The following is a 19921-nucleotide window of genomic DNA, read 5'->3' as shown; positions in this document are numbered from 1 at the left end:
TGTGAAATGTTCACGTGATTCCACTCTACTGCCCTGTTACCTTCTCCTCTAGAGCAGCCATTCTCTCCTTTAAGTGCAGCTGTAAGCGCTCATTGGATTCAGTCAGAAGTCTGTCCACGGTGTCCGATAACCTTTTGTTGTGCTCCTCATTCATTTTCTCTCTTTGCCTAGCCTTACATGCAAGAAAAAAAATAAATAAATTCGACATAAAATCCTTAAATAAGTCTCTGGGTTTATTTCTACATTTTCTGTAGTTTTAAAAATGGATTCAATTTTATATTGATTTTGATTAAATTGTTAGAAACTTAATTTCTTTGAAGTGCGCACGGCATATCCATAACTTTTTCAATACAACCCATGACCACAAAAGACGTTCATTTTTTTGTATGTAGAATATAAATCCATAAACTGATCATTGAGGTAGAGGTGCTTAATAGACATACTCTTTGAAGTTCTTGATTTTTCTCTTCAAGTTGACCTTCCAGATGTCTCATACGTTCTTCAATATTTCCATGTCTCTCTTCAGCCTGTTAAGAAATATGAAGAATGCACCTGACATGTAAGACTTGATGAACACATTTCCTCTAAATAAACTGAAATCAAATGTAAAGCAAGCTACTACCAACCGCAAATGTAGTTTTCAAAAATAAACTTTCGTTAAACAGGCAGCTGAACAGCATTGCTTGAAATGTGTCAGCTACAAAGGCCTGTTACATCCAAGCATCAGCAAAACATTGGAGTTATTTATGAGCAATGAAATCAGCCAAATGTAACATGCAGACTGTGCATGGTTTGAACACAAACCTGCCATTGTCCAATCTTAAGCTCCTGAAGCACTGAACTGCACAGATGGTCGATTATCAATAAATAAAAGTAACATAATTTTAATAAATGAAAAGAAAAACTTAGATGGATTCTATTTAGCAATAGAAAGTAAAGTCCAGTAGGACTACCTTCCTACGTATGGAGATCATTTCTTGTAGTTTAGCTTCCATAACATATTGATAATCATCGGATGAGGTAGAAGAGGTTGGATCAGACTAACAAGTCAAGGAAAAGGAGAGGGACAAAATAGAAAAATCAGAACTAAAGACACTGACACTGCACAGAACACAGCACAGAATGCTTAAAAGAAAAGCGTGACAGCAAATTTACTATTTTAATAGACAGAACTTTATGTGGAAAGATCTACACTGGTATCGGGTGAACATAATGCAGTTGATGGTTATAATTGAAAAACAATGGTATGTTCAAATAAAAAGCTACCAACCTAAGGTATGGAAGGTTAGTGATGGCTGGCGATGACAGACTACTACAGAATGAATTCAAGCAACTCCGAAAGAGTCATGTAATAATTGGAATTATGAGAAACCAAACACTAGAATATATCTCGATAGATCGTTAAAAGTTTGGTATTTTGGTTTGCTTGTTTGTTTATCGTGTTACTTAAAAATGGAAACAATGTATCTCAATGTTGAGGAATATGCTAAGGCAATGACTCTGATGAAATAAATTTGGAATACAATTTGTTATAAGCTCAACTCTGTAGAAATCAGAGAAAAGCTAAGCCATGGGGTTAATTATTAGTAGTATAGTCAATTCAAGCAGGATTGGGTTTCCTCAGCAACGGCAGCAAAATGACTTGTGTTCTCAAAATACACATTATGTCTGTATGTCCTCAGGGACAGTCTTAATTTGAACTTTTAAATGAGTATTATTAAGTTCTCAAATTATCGAGGTGACAATAATACTGCGAGGACAAGAAAAATTATTTGTGAACTCTCCTGAATGGCACCAGTGACCACTCCAAAACTGTTTCTGCATTGATTTGTTGCTATGGAAACAAAATAGTGCCCTAATGTATATAGGCAGCACTTGCCTTTGTGAGCTAAAGTTTCCCCAGTGCCAAGGTTAGTTACATGTCTTAGAGGTGATTGCCAGGTTACCACAGACGCAGACTGTTTAACACATGTGACATTGCTGATAGCTGAATTGTATTAGTATGTTATACACAGGTTACACGTAAAGTTACATCAACATGTTCATGATAATTACAACTTATTAAGTAATTATAACATTAAAAGTAACCTATGTCAGGACAACAAAATTCAACTCTAGACCATATTCTATTACATTTATATATTTATTCTAAAACAGTGAAACTTACTATATGCAAATATAGGACTATATATAAATATATCATTCAGTATCTGAAAAGAAATAGTCCCCATGTATTGGTTCACATGCATATGTACTATTGTGTATAATAAATTCCAATTTAATCTATCAAATAACATTTAACATTTAACTGGAGTGCTTACACAAGTTATAGTTCAACATTTACAGTTTTTAATTTTCCTTCTGATACCCTTATTTCATAAATATGAGAAATAATGAAGAAATAACAATAACCAAATTCTCTCTTCAAATTCTAAGCATAAGCAACACAGAAAGCTATCATAGTCTCCAAATGTCATAAATGATTTTATAATAGCATTTAAAACTTAGAATTAAATCAAGAATACAGTTAGTGGGTCAAAATGTTGTTGAAATTATATAATCTAAATTCATAAAGGTATTTTTAATTTTTAAAAATATAATTTAACAGACAGTGGCATGAAAATTAATCAGGGGACTGATTCAAGATAGTCAAGACATGAACATTTCAATTTCCAAAACTGTATCTTCTGATAGGTCTTCCAAGGTACTTAAAACTTCTACCTGTTTCTATCTTAAATAATGAAAATACACCAAAACATTGTCAAAATTCACTTCAGAGAATGAATGAGAATTCTGTCATGATTAAATATCTATGTCATTGCTGATCTTTTTACTGGTACTAAAAATGAATAAAATACCTTGTGAAATTAAGATGAACTATGTCCTTGATGAAGGAATATGCATTGTAATTAAAGAAGTAAACATCACAAATAACAAGATTGGGGGCCAAAAATTTTAAGTTTTCTCCATAGTTATACTTCTGATTTTCTAAAAATCTTAAATGAGGTTTACCTCCTACACACACACACACACACACACACACACACACACACACACACAGAAAGAAAGATACCCCTACCAATCAAAGAATAGATTCAGACATCATTTCTGAACAGACACTGGGATCAGCTTCAACTACTGTTGATTTATGTTCACCTTAGCCTTGTAAAGACTGCAGCTTAAGCAATTGTTGTAAACACCAGTGTCACACAAGAACAATCTGCTATTTTTTACATTCCTTGATGGGATATAGAATGTATCTTCTGTTCACTCTTTAATGTGGCACAGGACAGTTCCAAATGAGCTAAAGATTCAGGAAAAAAAAATCACACAGGCAGAAGCAGTTTTGGGAAGAGTGTGGATATATTTGGAAATGGAGAAGAAGCAAAAGTTACAGAGCGGGGAACCAAAGAGAAGGGGAAAAAATAGGCAGCTAATAATAAAAGTAGAAAAATATATAGGCCAAATAAAATGTATGTGGGATTGTTAAGAATACCATTCAAAATATAGGAGAGAGGAGCCTAGGTTTAAAATAGGCAAAAATATTTTATTTTTGTGAATAGTCAAAAATATTAAGAACTAGAAAAAGACTGTGATGATCAATAATAGTGAGATAATAAAAACAAATTGAAATTCAAAAAATAAATAAATAAAGCAAATTCTAGAGATGTTCCCTAATGGTCTCAAGAACAGAAGGCAAGAAAAAGTATGATTGTTGTGGCCATAAATCTTGGGGGGAAATATGAAAGAATGATCTTCAAATATTATAAAAATGTTACAGAGGGAGTGTTTTGATAAAAATCTCAGCACTAGAGGAGGATGTATGATGAATTAAATGCAGCAATCATCTGAAAATGGTATATCTGAAATGTTGCTGATATAGAGTCAGCCAGAAGAAAAATCAGTGAGAAGGAGAAGCAGAGTAAACTCTAGCATTTTTAACACTTTTTAAGAAGAACAAAACTCTACTGTAAAAAGAAGAAATCAAAAGGGTCCAGAAGAAATGAAATTTCAGCAATATATTATGAGGTCGGAGTAAACTGAGAAAATTATTTGGGTACACAAGTGAATATATGTATCAAAGTAAGAGCCCAAGAGAATAAAATGAAAGGCAAAAAAAAGGTGAGACACATATTTCAACTTAAAAACTATTCTAAATTAAGAATTCTCATGAATATTTAATGTAAAGTTTCATATGTAAAGTATTGCCTTTTAAATTATGTTTTATTTTCAGTCTATCAGAGGTAAATTTGGGGCAATTTTATGTTGAATTTTAAATTGTGTTTGATTGGGAGAGATTCCAAACTTTCTTGTATTTTATGCAGGATAATATTGATGATTATTTTACACTAAAATTTTACAAAAGTTATTTTTTATTATTTAGCCACCAAATGGCCACTAACATAATTCAATTCAATAAAATAACTCTTTATAAAAGTTTTTTGGGTTCCTCAGATAAAAAGGCTAATTGTACATATCTCAATCCATAATATAGTAATTGAAAATACCTTCACAGGAAAAAAATTGAATGCTATTAATATATTTGCACATTTTGATATAATTTAGAAAAGATATTTAAATTAAATGTTAAACTTATCTTTATATTAGAAATCACACATTTCTGGAATTGCCAGAGGAATTTATGGCATGGTACGTGACTATGGAAGGATCCAGATTGTAACATAACCCTAATCACCTAATGTTTAGTTCAGCTAGTTACTCCAATACTCTATAGTTAACCAACTATTCCAACATTTTCTAACCCTGCAATTCATTGCCAAACGTTTGCCTTTTTTCTACCCGATTGACTTCCCTATTTTAATTAATAGGTGTCAGTTTACTGTTCCTCTTTAATTATTTACTTTTGCAGGAAATAAAATATGTGTGCCTACTCTTATATTGCCACATCAATTGCTTTGAATAATCCCTAATGACAGAATTTGTAACTTGTAGTTTACCCACTTACTTGCAGTGGAGGACACAACTTAGCACACAGTAATGATTGTGTGAACCACTAAAATATGTGTATATTTTCAATTGATATTGAAAGTTAAACATGCTTTTAGTAAAAAATATGGACTTTTATTTTAGTGATATGTATATATATATATTCTGAAGCAATGTCATCTCAGTTTGATAGTGAAAGGTAAGGGTAGTTTTTTTTAAACATTATAATGGTTGCAGAATTCTAAAATATGCAGATAATTACAGAATCCAATGCCTATAACTTACTTGGAAGATAATATTGAACATTTTTCAGAATACTATAGATTTTATTTTACTTTTTAATATTTATCTTTTATTTATATTTTTAAGTTAAATTTATTGGGGTGACATGGGTTGACATGATCATATAGGTCCCAGGTATGAGTTTCTATTTTACAAGATCTAGATATTGCACCCTGTGCCCACCACCCAAAGTCAAATCTTCTCTTGTCACCATAACTCCCTTCTTCTCCCATCACCCTTCCTCTGGCAAATCACAACTACAATGAGATACCACCTCACACCTGTTAGTGTGGCCATTATCAATAAGACAAGCAAGAACAAGTGTTGGAGAGGTTGTGGAAAGAAGAGAACCCTCATTCACTGCTGGTGGGAATTTAGAGTGGTACAATTACTATGGAAAGTAGTATGGCAATTCCTTAAAAAAATTTAGAATAGAGCTACCACACAACCCAGCAATCCCTTTCCTGGAGATATACCTGAAAAACTCGAAAATTTGTATTTGCAAAGATATATGCACCCTTATGTTCATTGAAGCATTATTCACTGGATAAAGAAGATGTGTTACATATACACAATGGAATACTATTCAGCCATAAGAAAGGATAAAATACTGCCATTTGCAACAATATGAATAGAACTTGAGAATATTATGCTAAGTGAAATAAGTCAGTCAGAAAAAGTAAAGAACCATATGATTTTTCACTCAAATGTGGGATATAATACCATGGATTTTAATTGGTTCTGAAGAAATTGTATCCACTCTCTGACTACTTAATGGCTGGAGACCTTAGACTGCTATAAATCTAACTTCCAAATTCTAAAAATTCTTTTCTACTATAGTCAGAAATGAATCAACTGCTATGATACTTCCTATATTTATTGTACCAATTTATGTTTAGCATATTAAAATATGTCTCATGTATATACATATTAAATATCATTATGTGCTTATATTGTGATTATTCTGATGTGAAAATATTGCCATGGAAAATTAATATAAGGACATAAAATTTTATTTTTGTTAATGTTTAAGTAGGCAAGGGAATCATCACAGTCATATGTTAATCATTCATGTCAGCATAAATAAGATATACATAGTTTGAAAAATTCACCTAATAATGAAACCAATATAATAAATATTAGATGAACTTAATTTTCATAAAGACTAGAGAAAATCTTTACAGGTTCATTTTGATTGCCAGTCATTTCTGTGAGCACATCTAAGCTGACCAAGTGTTATATTGCAGTACCTTTGTCAGGGCTGCAATTCTCTGAGCCAGCTCAGCCTCTACTTCAGGTAAGGTCTCAGCTTTTCTCATAGTCTGCTGCAACTTCTGCTCCGCAAGCTCAAGTCGTTCCTGTAACTGTCTGTTCTTCTCTTCCATCTGAAACAGGGGTGGGAAAGAGACACTTAAAGGATCACAGTTAGTATAGCAGACCCAATTCACTAGGGGGCTTGGACTTCAGCCATTATCATAGATTTAAAATTAGCTGCACACTTACCGTGCAAAAAGATCATTGCCCTTGTGTTTTTTTTATATATTACTTATTCACATTCCTTAATAAAATTGAGGACATTAAAAAAATTTAGAAAAGCTCTTACCAATGGCAGCAAAAAGAAGAGAAGTTAACAGTGAATATATACTTGGACAAATGGAATACAAGTCAGTACTTACACTTCTGATTTACCATATTAAGCATAACATTGAAAGTCAGAGTATTATCTGGAGAGGGAGAGGTAATGTACTATAATGGTTAGGCTCAAAAGATGGGATTGGCAAATATTTTTCTGTGAAGGGCCAGGTGGTAAATATTTCAGACTTTGTGTATCATATAGTTTCTGTTCTAACATTTTGATTCTACAGTTGTAGCACAAAAGCATAGATAATGATTAAATAATGGGTATGACTATGTTTCCATAAAACTTTATTTACAAAGCAGAGCCATAGTTTTGTCTCAGAGGCTACAGTTTGCCCACTCCTGCTCTGGAGTGGAGTAGACTGTAGTTTCCATTACAGACGCTGGCAACTACCAGAGAAAACGTTCATGTCGCTGAACCTTACTGTCGGCGGTATAATAACTGTGCTTACTTCACAGGTGGTGGTTAGATTTAAGTGAGGTAATACATGTAAACTACTTAGCACAGTTTCTGGTTCATGTTTAGATCCAAAGTAAATTTTAGTCATTATTTTTATTATTATTAAGAACAATTTCTAAATTACCTACTGAAAACCACATGTTTAGTTCACACCATTCTAAATTTTAGAGAATGATCGATTGTGAAGAAATAACGTATTTAATTTACTCAACATTTTGTGAGAATGGTGAGAACACGCACATGGACCAGAACAAAAACAACACAGAGATACTGAACCTGCCGGAGGATGGCCTCTTTATTTGCTAACTCATTTTCTAGTTTATCATTCATATCATGTATGGAGGTAGATTCTCTCTGAGCACTGAGGTAACGCTTCTCGAGGGTTGTGATCCTTTCTTCCATATCTTCCTTCTGTGCCATGGCCTACAATTAAAATAATAAAAACTTTTAAATCAGATTCTTAGACAGTGTAACTTATTGTCTTGTTATTTAAATAAAAGACTAAGCCATGAAAACCATTGCTTTATTGAAGTAAATATTAATTTATTTCATTTCACGAGAGGAATGTAAGATTTCATGTGAGTTTTCCCAAATTACCTGTCTGAATTCTTCTTATATCTTGGGATAACCGAAAGCTGTCTTTCTCTGAGAGTGCAATGGCGTGCATACATATCTACCATGAAACTCATGTTGTCCTTAGTCACCCTGCCTACCCACAAATCAGCTCTTCTTGTATTACTTGGCTATAGAATGACACCAATCTCCCTAGGATTTTAGGATCATTCTTGAAAATTTCTCCACCCTAACTCTCACTTTAATTAATTAATTGGTTAATTAATTAATTGAATGTGTCTTTGTTGAAAGTATTACAGATGTCTCCCTTTTTGCTCCCCATTGACCCCCTCTACCCCACTCTCACCCAGTCTACTCCCCAAACCTTCACTGCACTATTGTCTGTCCATGGGTTATGAATATATGCATATAAATTCTTTGGTTAATCAATTCCCACCATCCTCCCCACCATCCTTCCCCTCTGAGATTTGTCAGTGTGTTACATGCTCCAATGTCTCTGGATCTATTCTGTTCATCAGTTTTTTTGTTCCTTAGATTCCACATATAAGTGAGATCATATGATATTTATCTTTCTCTGATTGGCTTATTTCACTGAGCATAATATTCTCACTTTAATAACCTAACCTGTCACTTGCTATTGGTCTTTTTTTCTTGCTTACTGATTCTCCACCCTACTGACCAAGAGACATTTCTAAATGCCAATGTGAGCACATTGTACTCCATCTTTTATGTAAAATCTGAGCTACAAAGTCTAGAAAAGAAGTAGCTTTATGACCTGACACATCTCTAGCTCTATATACTGGAATGAATCATGTTCCCCTCTTAACCCCCCTAAATTCATGTCCACCAAGACCTGTGAACTTGACGTTATTTGTAAATAAGGTTTTGCAGAAGTAATCAAGTTAAGATGAAGTCATACAGCATTCGTGTGGGCCTTAAATCCAATGACTTGTGTTCTAATAAGAAGAGGGAGATCTGGGGACGCAGAGACACAGAGAAAAGGGCAGTCTTCAGAAGGAGGCAGAGATTGTAGTTACACTATTACCAGCTAAGAACACCAAGGAATCTCAGCAACCACCAGGCTCAAAGTGGCAAATCAAGATTCTTCTCTAGATAGAGCCTTCAGAGGTAATATGGCCTTACTGATATTGAACTTATAGCCTCCAAAACTGTGAGAGAATGAATTACTGTTGCTATAAGCCACCCAGTTTATGGTAGTTGTTACCACAGCCTCAGGAAACTAATAAACGCTGTGATTTCATTTCCACCTGGAATTCATTTTTGTTGACTTCTTTGCCTAACTCAGTTCTGCCGACCTTCAAGGCCCAATTAAAGACTGCTTGTTTAATTATGTGAATATTAAGTTCAGATGTATAAAATCCAAGTAATCCATCAATTTGGCAAAAACAAATCCAGATTATATTTTTTGACAGGTACACAACCCTAGATTTTAGCCATCCCAAACAACAGTGACTATTTACAAAACTTTTATTTTAAATTTTGACTATTTTTATATAATTTTAGTCCAATGATGGCAGGGTATCTCTTCAGAGCACATACAATATTGCATCCTGTTAATTTCATTTTCATCCAGAACTTTGGGATATCTTGCTAATGTTTTAGCTCAAAGAGAAAATTCTGAAACTAGAGTGCACCTATAAAACTTGCACCAAATTTAATGGCAATAAATTCAGTAAAAGGCATAGATATGTTTCTTCAGAACACGGATCCTAGAGAAGTACATACTTGCTGCAAATCCTAGTTTTTGATGCATATTACCTTTGTTATCAGGTAAATATTGCAATATTGCTTAACCTCCCTTTTTTTGGGGGGGGGGGTGGGATATTGGCACTTACCACATAACATTGTTGTAGTATGTTTGCTGTGATGTTGAAATACTTTGCATGGTGTTTCATGAAGAAAACACACTTAATAAATAATACCTAACTTTTATTATTAATTGGTATTGTGCCTACAATTAACTGATATGGCTGTGCCACACATTAAATGCAGGAATCATGGTATGTGACTTTGGTTTTACATTTTGGGTCAATGATTCATGTGGGAGATTCAATTTTTAGCTGTAGGCTGTGTTGACAAAAATAAATTTTGAATTTACAAGTTCAAGAAATATCTTTTCCCTGTGTGTCACTTGGAATTTCTAAAAAAGAAAGCTTTTCTTCATCCCTGAAAATGCTATCTAAAAAAGGAGAAAAACAGATGAAAGTTTCAATTATCTCTTGACCTGAAGTTTATTTATAAACTGAATTTTATTATATCAAATAAATATAACTCCATAAATCTAGTAAAGTGAAGAATACAATTCCATATTTCAGATAATAGAAAATACAAAATTTATTTAATCACTTAGCAACCTTTTGAGGAGCTTTTATAAGAAGTTGGAAAGATAAGCTGATTTTATTTGTAAAATAAAATACAATTTAAAGACTTCACAAAAAATTCTAACTCTTTGCGTATCAACATATTTAATGTGATATTATATTCAATGCCTGCTTAGTAGCCCTCTGATTAAAAAGTGGAGCGCTAAACTTCTGTTATGAGATTGTTTATGTTTACTTTTTTTCCTGTTTTTTACTTTCAAAAACTAAGGCTTTAACAGATAACTTCCCTACTCTTCCGCATATTAGTAGATTTCTTGATTTGTTCTGACCATTGTATTTTCAAACATTGCAGGAAAAATAGGTTTTTAGCTGAACTTTCAGACTGTGCTTTTGGATCAAACACCTGAAGATATCCAATAATAGCTGCTCTTAAAAACACTTTCCCAACACGAAGGACAATGCAGTCTGTGCTTTCCAAATGCGCGCTATGCCTTGATCCAGCCCCCCTACTCTAGTAGGTCACAATCAATTTGTTAAGCAACTGAAACTAAACTTCAAATCAAAATAAATTTAGATAGACTTATTTCTTGGCAAAGGAGAATTACAAAACTATATTTGAAAGCATTAATGAAGCATACTAAAATAATTCATTTCAGATATAGTTGATTGTTCTCACATGCAAAGCAAAATACACTTCAGTTTTAATTATATGGTTAGTTTTGCTTATGATAGAATTTTTTCTTAATTCGATAACCATTTATTGTTTTTTCAATATGTAAATCATACTGTGCTAGCAGAGGTAGTGAGATAAATCACCTTAATTTCTTTCTACTAAAATATTTGCAATCTAGTAGATTTTGTGTGACCACAGTCCAAGAATGCATTATTATTCAGGAAAATAAAAGCTAAGTCTGGGGCTATGAGTGTGAGTAAATGATACCTTTATAAGTATGTGCTTTGTGTATCTTCATGCTTATTGGGATTGATCATTTAGGGGGCCGTTATATTGTAGCTGCATGTTTAGGACAGTTTCTACCACTGAAGTAATGCCTGCGTCTCACTGATTTTGAAAGCTGATCAAAGTGTCAGAACCACAGGTTTTGAAGTCAGGCTTGTCCTATGTCTTCCTGGTTCTGGGGCCTGAGGGAGTGGGGACGTCAGTGCATAGGCCTTGGACAAGTCACTTCATCTCACTAAAACCTGAGATTATTCACCTGAGAAAAGTGGGATCATGACAAGTACCTTCTCTATTGCATAGCTATAATGCACCTAAAATAGCTTTCCTGGTTGGTCCTCAAGAAATTCAGAGCAGCAAACCAGGAGCCTGTGGCCTGTGACATGAATCTTTCTGATAATATTTTACTTGACCTTCACAGTGTCTTACACACACACACACACACACACACACACACACACACACACGTGATGCATGCAGGAAGTCGGGCAGAGTGTAGGCTCCTTGTCCAGGTTTCATTAACTCTATCACTTTCTACTATCCTGCACCTGGCACTTCATACATTTACACTGTCTGTCTGGCTCTGAAAGCATTAGTGTTTGCAACTTCCCTTCCAAGGTGAATAATGACAGACATTCTTTTCTTATGAAACTCTTCTAAAGTACAACTACATAGAAATGATAGAGCTGATAAGAATAGTTATATTTTAAAATAATTCATCTAAAGGCAGAACAGCTTACACAAGAGAAGAGTTTCCCACTAAAAGAACACCTGGCGCCAGGTGATTGAAATTTTTTTGTCACCTACATTCAAAGACTCTTAGAATCAAGGAACTATTTTACATCAGCAGTAAGAAAGGGGAAGCTGGTGATGCTGGGCTCCACCTGTGACACTGGGTTAAATAAGTGTGAATAAAATAGATGAGCATTAAATGAAAGGAAAACAGCTAAATATCCAGGACTAAGAAAATCAACAAATACAGAATGAGCAAAAGCTCAAGAAATTGCCTTGGTCATTTATTGGCCAGAAATCTCAGTATTCCTTATCAGTGATATAGAGGAGAGGTCAAATTTATTTACTTTATAAATTCTCCAAGTTTGGGTTGTGAGAAGGAGTTAAGCTAAGAGACATATCTATAGACTGTTAATTCATATAAGGGTATAGAGAGCACAATATCTTTATTGGTGCAGTGGTAGAGCAATCTACCACTTCCTGGATCATGCATCTTCTGAGAGAATTGACATTGTTTTAAGACTTACTCTAATCTCATCCATGCCTTTTGATGTTGACATCAAAAATCTATAAATATTCATTGTCCCAATAAAGATGTTTGAGTGTCTATTCTATGCTCAATTCACATGGAGCAGTAAACCAAAAAAGACAAAACAAAAAATTACATCCCTTATACATTTTTATGTCTAGTTGAAAGGCATTTGGTAAACAAGTAAATCAGTAAAATATGAATTGTTTCAGGTGCAGTAATGCTGTGTGACTAAAAATGAGAGAAGAGGGAGGTTGTGTATGTGTAAATAGCATGGATAGGGAACACTTCACTGAGAAAACATTTGAGACAAAAGCAGAGGGAAAAGAAGACGTAACAGAATAGGCCTGGCTTCTTTAAGAGGCCCCCTTAACTGAACAGATAGGGATAAAATGGAAGGTTAAAAGATGAGTTCTAAGAGGTCAGACAATACCTATAGCTAGTAGGTTCTGCAAGGACTTTGCAACATAAATAGGAGAGGTGCCAAGGACAGCTCCAAGGATTTTAGCCTGAGCAACAATAATAGGGTTGCCATCGGTTCAGATGTGTAGGACCTCAACTAAGCCTGGCTTCCTAGGGGAATACCAGGAAAACAATATTGAGAAATCTAATTTTGAGAGACCCATTGGACATTTAGACACAGGCATCAGAAAATCAGGAGAGAAGGGTAAGCTGGAGATATAAATTGGGAGTCATAAGTCACTAGGTGGTTTTCGGAGCCATGAGAATACATGAACTTACTCGGGGAGTAAAGGTAGATTGAGAAAGGATGACACTCCATGACTTGGCAGGAAGCTGAGCCAGTAAAGGCGGCTGAAATGGGAGTAGTAAACAGGCTGGAGGAAAATCAGGCGAGTGCAGTGTGTTATTAGCCAAGTGAAAAAGTGCCCCAGGGAGTGAGAGCTGGATCAAGTGCTTCAGAGAACTGAGAAGCGGTCCCTAGATTCAGCGACAGGGAGGCCAAGAACAATGCGGGAAAGAACAGTTTGGATAGGACAGTGAAGGCAAAAGTATGAGTAGAATAAACTGAAGATAAAATGGGAAGAAAAGAACTGGCTACACAGAGTAGGTTAAACTTCAATAAAAATAGTTTAGTATATACAAAAGATATAAAATGTCTAAAATAGATTATTTAAATGAATATGTAAAAGTGAAAACGGTAAGTCACAAAATAAAATTTCCATAAATATCATCTTTTTAATTGAATAAAGTGAGAAAGTGAAAAACTTCTAAACTTTTCACCTTAGCTAGTAAGATGATTTGGCAATGTTACAAATAAACCATATCATTGTGTCTTTTGTAGTAACTTTCCAGTACTCTCTTTACAGAGTAGTAACATGATGTTAAGTCTAGCAAGAACTGAATTGTATAGAAAAAGTAAAGTTAGTACATACAAGCATACACATTCACATTCATAGACACAAATACAAAAATGAGAGGGGACATCTTAAAATGTTTTTGAGTAGTCCCATATTTAAGAGCATAACAATTCACTATACATATTCATATCAAGGGTGGTTTAAAATGAACAGCTTCACAATTTTAAAAAAAATCTTTAAAAACTGTAATTTTTTATTATATTTGAGACTTGATATCAAAATTCCTTTCCACACATATTTAAAGAGATGATGAAGTAAACAATATTTGCCTTATTGAACAAGTTTCATAACTAACACAATACATCCCAGATTATGGTCTTTTGAGATGAAAAGAGCATTACCACAGGGGATATTATGGAAAAAAAGCATCTCAGAGATAGCATTCAGAAAGTAAAGACTGAAAGCGTTATTAATCACTCACCTCCCTGATGTCCCTTTGATATTTAGTATTCATTTCTTCCGTTTTAATGAGATCCTTTCTTGCTGTCTCTGCTTCTTGTTCCACCTCTCCCACTCGGGAAGAAAGTGCTGCTAAACGTTCTTTCATTTGGACCATTTCATAGTTTTGCTTTTCAAGCAATTCTTGCAGTTCAACTATTTGACTAGTTTCATCAGTTGAATCTATAGAACCATTGGACAAACGCTGCAGGAAAAGAAAAGACACAGTGCTTAGGATTTTCTCATCTTTAATTTACAATTCACAAACTTAAAGAAATGAAATGGATACGGCTTTCACACTGAGAAATAAGAACTCTAAAAGAGTTAATTTAAGAGGACAACTAAGTTTCTGACAAGAACTCTTAATTGACACATATAGATGTAAAAGCTTAAGTGATTGGATAACCAGACGACTACCAGCTGGTAGCTATGATGCACACTGACCACCAGGGGGCAAACGCTCAATACAGGAACTGCCCCCTGGTGGTCAGTGCACTTCCACAGCAGGAGTGCTGCTCAGCTGACATATGGGCGCCAGATGCCAGGCTCATGGGTGGCAAGCGCAGCTGCGACAGGCAATAGCCTCTCCTGTGGACATTCCCCCTGCATGCCTGAGCGGGTGGTGGCAGGTGTAGTGGGGTCAGGATAAGCAGGAGCAGCGCGTTGCCCAGCCTGGGATCAGGCTCCTCCCTGGCTGCCTGCCACTTAGCGCACTACTACATCTCCCAAGCAGTCCCAGATTGCAAAAGGGTGCAGGCCAGGCGAGGGACCCCACTGGTGCACGAATCCGTGCACCAGGCCCCTAGTTAGAATATAAAGGTAAATCAGTGATTTTCAAACAGGTTAACAGAGGCATTGGAACTGAAAGGTATTATATATTTACTAGAGGCCCTGGCCTGTGGGGATCAGCTGAAACTGGCAGTCCTACATCCCCCAGAGCCGTGGTCAGCAAACTGCGGCTCGTGAGCCACATGCGGCTCTTTGGCCCCTTGAGTGTGGCTCTTCCTAAGCCTTTGGAGTACCCTAATTAAGTTAATAACGATGTACCTACCTATATAGTTTAAGTTTAAAAAATTTGGCTCTCAAAAGAAATTTCAATTGTTGTACTGTTGATATTTGGCTCTGTTGACTAATGAGTTTGCCGACCACAGCCCCAGAGGGATGTAGTAGCTCGATAGTGCTGCTGCAGAGGTGGGAGAGGCTTGCACCACTGCAGCTGCACTCGCCAGCTGTGAGCCCAGTGTCTGGCACCTATCGGTCAGCTGAGTGGCACTCCTACTGTGGGAGTGCACTGACCACCAGAGGACAGCTCTAGCATTGAGCATCTTCCCCCTGGTTGTCAGTGTGTGTCATAACAACTGGTCGATCGGTCGACCGGTCGATTGGTTGACCGGTCAATTAGGGTTTTATATATAGAGATTATACATGGCTTCACACAAAACACTGGCATATGCTAAACATTTAATAAGTGGCAGCTATTATGGTATAAATCTATATAGTAAAAGCCTAAGCAACCATTAGAGCAAACATCCAGAACAACTGGTCACTATGATGCGCACTGGCCACCAGGGGGCAGACACTCAATGCAGGAACTGCCCCCTGGTGGTCAGTGCGCTTCCACAGGAGGAACGCTGCTCAGCCAGAAGCCGGGCTCATGGCTGGCAAGCACAGCGGCGGTGGTGGGAGTCTCTCCTGCCTCCATGGAAGTGGAAGCGCTAAGGTGCAGTGAGCTGAGTGGTAAGGAGCAGTGAGCAGGCAGGCAGTAAGGAGCAAGGGGTCCCGGACTCTGAGAGGGATGTCTGCCTGCCTGATCTCCACGGAGCAGGCCTAAGCTGGCAGGCAGACATCCCCTAAAGGGTTCCCCTCCCCAGTGCATGAATTTCATGCACCAGGCCTCTAGTTATATATAAGATCCTATATAATAAAAGGCTAATATGCAAATCGACCTAACGGTGGAACAACTGGAAGACCTGAGCCAGAAGACCTGAGCCAGGCTCATGGCTGGTGAGCACAGCGGCAGAACTAAGGATGTGTGACTGCTGGCTTAGACCTTCTCCCCGTCCAGGCCTAGGCTATCAGTTGGACATCCCCCAAAGGCTCCCAGACTGTGAGAGGGCACAGGCAGGGTTGAGGGACCCCCCCCGCAAGTGCACAAATTTCATTCACTGGGCCTCTAGTATATTAGAAGTAATATTACATTTATGTAACAGTATATTATCTATCTATATAAAAGCCTAATATGCTAAGTGTCCGACCGATCGGTTGACCACTCAGTCGACCACTAGACCAGTCACTATGATGTTCACTGACCACCAGGAGGCAGATGCTCCAACAAGTAGGTTAGCTTGCTGCTAGGGTCCAGCCAATCAGGATTGGGCAAGATGGGCCGGACACGACTGGAGCCCTCCTGTGGTCTCTCCCCAGCCTCTAAAATATTTCTTGTAATTAATTTCCTTTCAATGTGCATGAATTCATGCACTGAGCCTCTAGATATTAAATAATAAGTAAGGGGGTAGAAAACATGTAATATTTTTACTCAAGATCCAGTGTGCATCTGCAAGTTTTATTTTCAATGACACTCAGATGAAGAACTGATGCAACATTATCTTTTAAAGAAGGTTGTCCCCACTGTGAATGTGACTTAGCTAGAACAAAAGTATAGAAAAGTCTTGATCTCTATATTGTTATCAAAATAAAAGTCATGAGTGCACACAACCTATGGAAAGAAGACTGAAAAGAATTAAATAAAGGGAAATTAACTCTTCCCTTTCTGAAGGGGCTGCTTGTGTGACCCATGTTTTCAAAAGCATGCCTACAGCCTAGCCACATTGAAGAAGTTCTGTGGCAAAAATTGTGCAACAATTAGACAGAAATGGTGCTAAGAGAAAAAGAGTCCAACCAAGTTGAACTAACAAAATAAGAAACTACAAAAAAGTACAATCAATTCCACTATGCTTGTTTGGAAAATATAAATTTGTTCCAACACAATAGATATATTAAGAAACAATTTGAACATACGTAAATTATGTGTCCTCTTATACATTGTTTCATCTCTGAGAATCACTGGCTAAATACAGAAAACTGCATCTACCTGCACGAATCAATGTAGAAATACACAGAATACACACATGCACCTTCCCCAAACATCTACCACTGATCTCAGTTCACTGTGTGGTTAGAGACAAACACTCTGCATCTGTGTTATAAATTTCTGTCTGATTTCAGATACCTCTCCTTCCACCATCACACAATAACTCACAGCTATAACCTTTTCGTCACCCATTCCATCAGCAAACTTCAGGTCTTTCTCAAGGTAAAGAGGCCTATTTATCATAGTATTTATGCTATTCTTGACCATGTAACATATGTAAAACTGCTACCACTTTTATTAGTTTTATATCTCTTTTTTATGTCACTGGTAAAGTTTTTAATGTGTGCTGCAAATCACTTTTACTCCAAAACCCTGTGATTTTTATTGTGCACTTTGTACAGTTCATGAAATCATTTAGGAATGAGCAAAGGGTGTACTGAATGTCTATACATTATTTTTTTGAACCACATGTGAACCTACATGATCTCAAAATAAAAAGTTTAATTAAAAAAAATGTTATGTCCCTGACTGGGTAGCTCAGTTGGTTAGAGTGTCATCCTGATATGCCAAGATTGTGGGTTCTATCCCCGGTCAGGGCACAAACATGAAACAACCAACAAATGCATAAATAAGTAGAACAACAAATCTGTGATTCTATTCTCTCTCTCTCAAAAAAAAAAAAAAAAAAAAAAAAAGAGCAACTGACAACAGGAGAAAAGGGGAAGAGCAGAAAACAACGTAAAAACAGTGAGAAAGCCCCATCCAGTTTTGCTCAGTGGCTAGAGCATCAGCCTGCAGACTGAAGGGTCCCGGGTTTGATTTGGTCATGGGCACATACCCAGGTTGCGGACTCGATCCTCATTAGGGGGCATTCAGGAGGCAGCCAATCAATGATTCTCTCTCATCATGGATGTTTCTATCTCCCCCTCTCCCTCTCCCTTCCTCTCTGAAATTAATAAAAATGTATTTTTAAAAAACAGTGAGAAAAACAGGCAAAAAAAGACGGAGTCAGATTTAAGATAGTATTTTAAGATGTCAGTCAGATCTACAGCCCTAACACTTTGACAGTATTACTGAACTTCACTATTGCAGATACTGAACCTCTAATTATCTAATGAAATGATAAGAGACATTACAACTACATAAGAACGTTGGTTGGACACTACAGTAGGTTGACAGATCCTTCTTCAACATCTTTATTCTCTCTGGTGAGATTGTTATTGAGCTGAGAGATCACAGCTGAGAATGTCCCCAGGAATTGCTCTCAGGGGAAGGGAACTGCCTTTCCTAAATTATGCCCTTCTCCCTAGGCGTGCAATACTACATACATGTAGCACTGTATTATTGGGAAACCAATGAAAAACAAACTTTTAGACAGCTTTTATGGACACAACTCTCGAAAACATTGATAGTGACCTTTATGCAGCTCACAACTAACTACACATTGAACTGGAAAAGCCAGTTTCTAATCACTAGGCAGCAATTGAGAACTGGTTTAGGGAAGAAGGTGAGAGCCAATTTCCAGTCAGTTATGTCCAAATTTGTGATAACTAAGGGATAATATTAAGGGTTCTTGTCATAATAACAGATAACTTCTAACTCTGGACACTACTTACAAGTGACTAGGCAAATGTAAGCTTTACTATAACCCCTACCTCCTCACATTGAGAACTTTCTGCCATCAACTAAATACAGTGATTTTTAGAAACTATAAAACTTTTTAAAAACAAAGTTTTACTTTGAAAAATGTTTTACATAATTAAAAAAATACATTTAGGATTTTAGTGCCCTAATTTTTATTTTTTGGAGAAACTGAGAATCATACAGCTGATCTAAAATAAAATGCAGAACTTTGAATTCCAAGTTTAGGTCATCTACTCTTTACCATATTGCCTGTATTCAGAACATATAAATCAGCATCATAAAGTCATACAAGCATGTGGTATGGACAAGTACCAAGAATGTAGTGTGTATGTGTGTTTATATGAAAAAAAAAAAAAATATATATATATATATATATATATATATATATATATATATATATATATATATTAGAGGCCCGGTGCACAAAAATTTGTGCACTCGGGGGGGCGGGGGGAGGGGGTCCTTAAGCCCGGCTTGTGCCCTCTCGCAGTCTGGGAGCCCTTGGGAGATAACGACCTGCTGGCTTAGGCCTGCTCCCGGGTGGCAGAGGGCAGGCCCAATCCCTAGGTATAGCCCCTGGTCAGGCTCAGAGCAGGGCCGATTGGGGAGTTGGGGCGCCAGCCCCTGTCATGCACAGAGCAGGGTGGATTGGGAGGTTGGGATGCCACCCTCAGTCATGCTCAGGGTAGGGCCGATTGCGGGGTAGGGGCACCTCCCCGTCACACTCAAGGCAGGGTTGATGGGGAGGTTGTGGCGCCACCCCCTGTCATGCACAGAGCAGGGCCAATCAGGGGGTTGGGGAGCTCCCCACTGTCATGCACAGAGCAGGGCCCATCAGGGGATTGGGGCGCCGCCAGTGTCACACTCAGGGCAGGGCTGATGGGAAGGTTATGGCTCTACTCTGTCACACA

The 19921-nt window shown here is 36.8% G+C and overlaps 1 protein-coding gene across 1 annotated transcript in view; it reads right to left on the bottom strand.

The window, feature by feature from the left end:
• The window catches only part of PPFIA2 (PTPRF interacting protein alpha 2), a 471528-nt gene that overhangs the window by 95463 nt on the left and 356144 nt on the right, over positions 1–19921 (bottom strand). Inside the window, exons 9-14 of the mRNA XM_081084175.1 lie at positions 14259–14480; positions 7604–7750; positions 6480–6614; positions 954–1040; positions 444–527; positions 41–172 (exon numbers count right to left, since the gene is read on the bottom strand). Coding sequence (XP_080940301.1) covers positions 41–172; positions 444–527; positions 954–1040; positions 6480–6614; positions 7604–7750; positions 14259–14480 — 807 coding nt within the window. The remainder of the gene's footprint in view (positions 1–40; positions 173–443; positions 528–953; positions 1041–6479; positions 6615–7603; positions 7751–14258; positions 14481–19921) is intronic.

This window comes from Myotis nattereri (assembly GCF_964212035.1).
Source record: "Myotis nattereri genome assembly, chromosome: 2".
Lineage (NCBI taxonomy): Eukaryota > Metazoa > Chordata > Mammalia > Chiroptera > Vespertilionidae > Myotis > Myotis nattereri.
The sequence above is the reverse complement of the archived record's forward strand: the minus strand, read 5'-3'. Positions and strand labels throughout refer to the sequence as shown.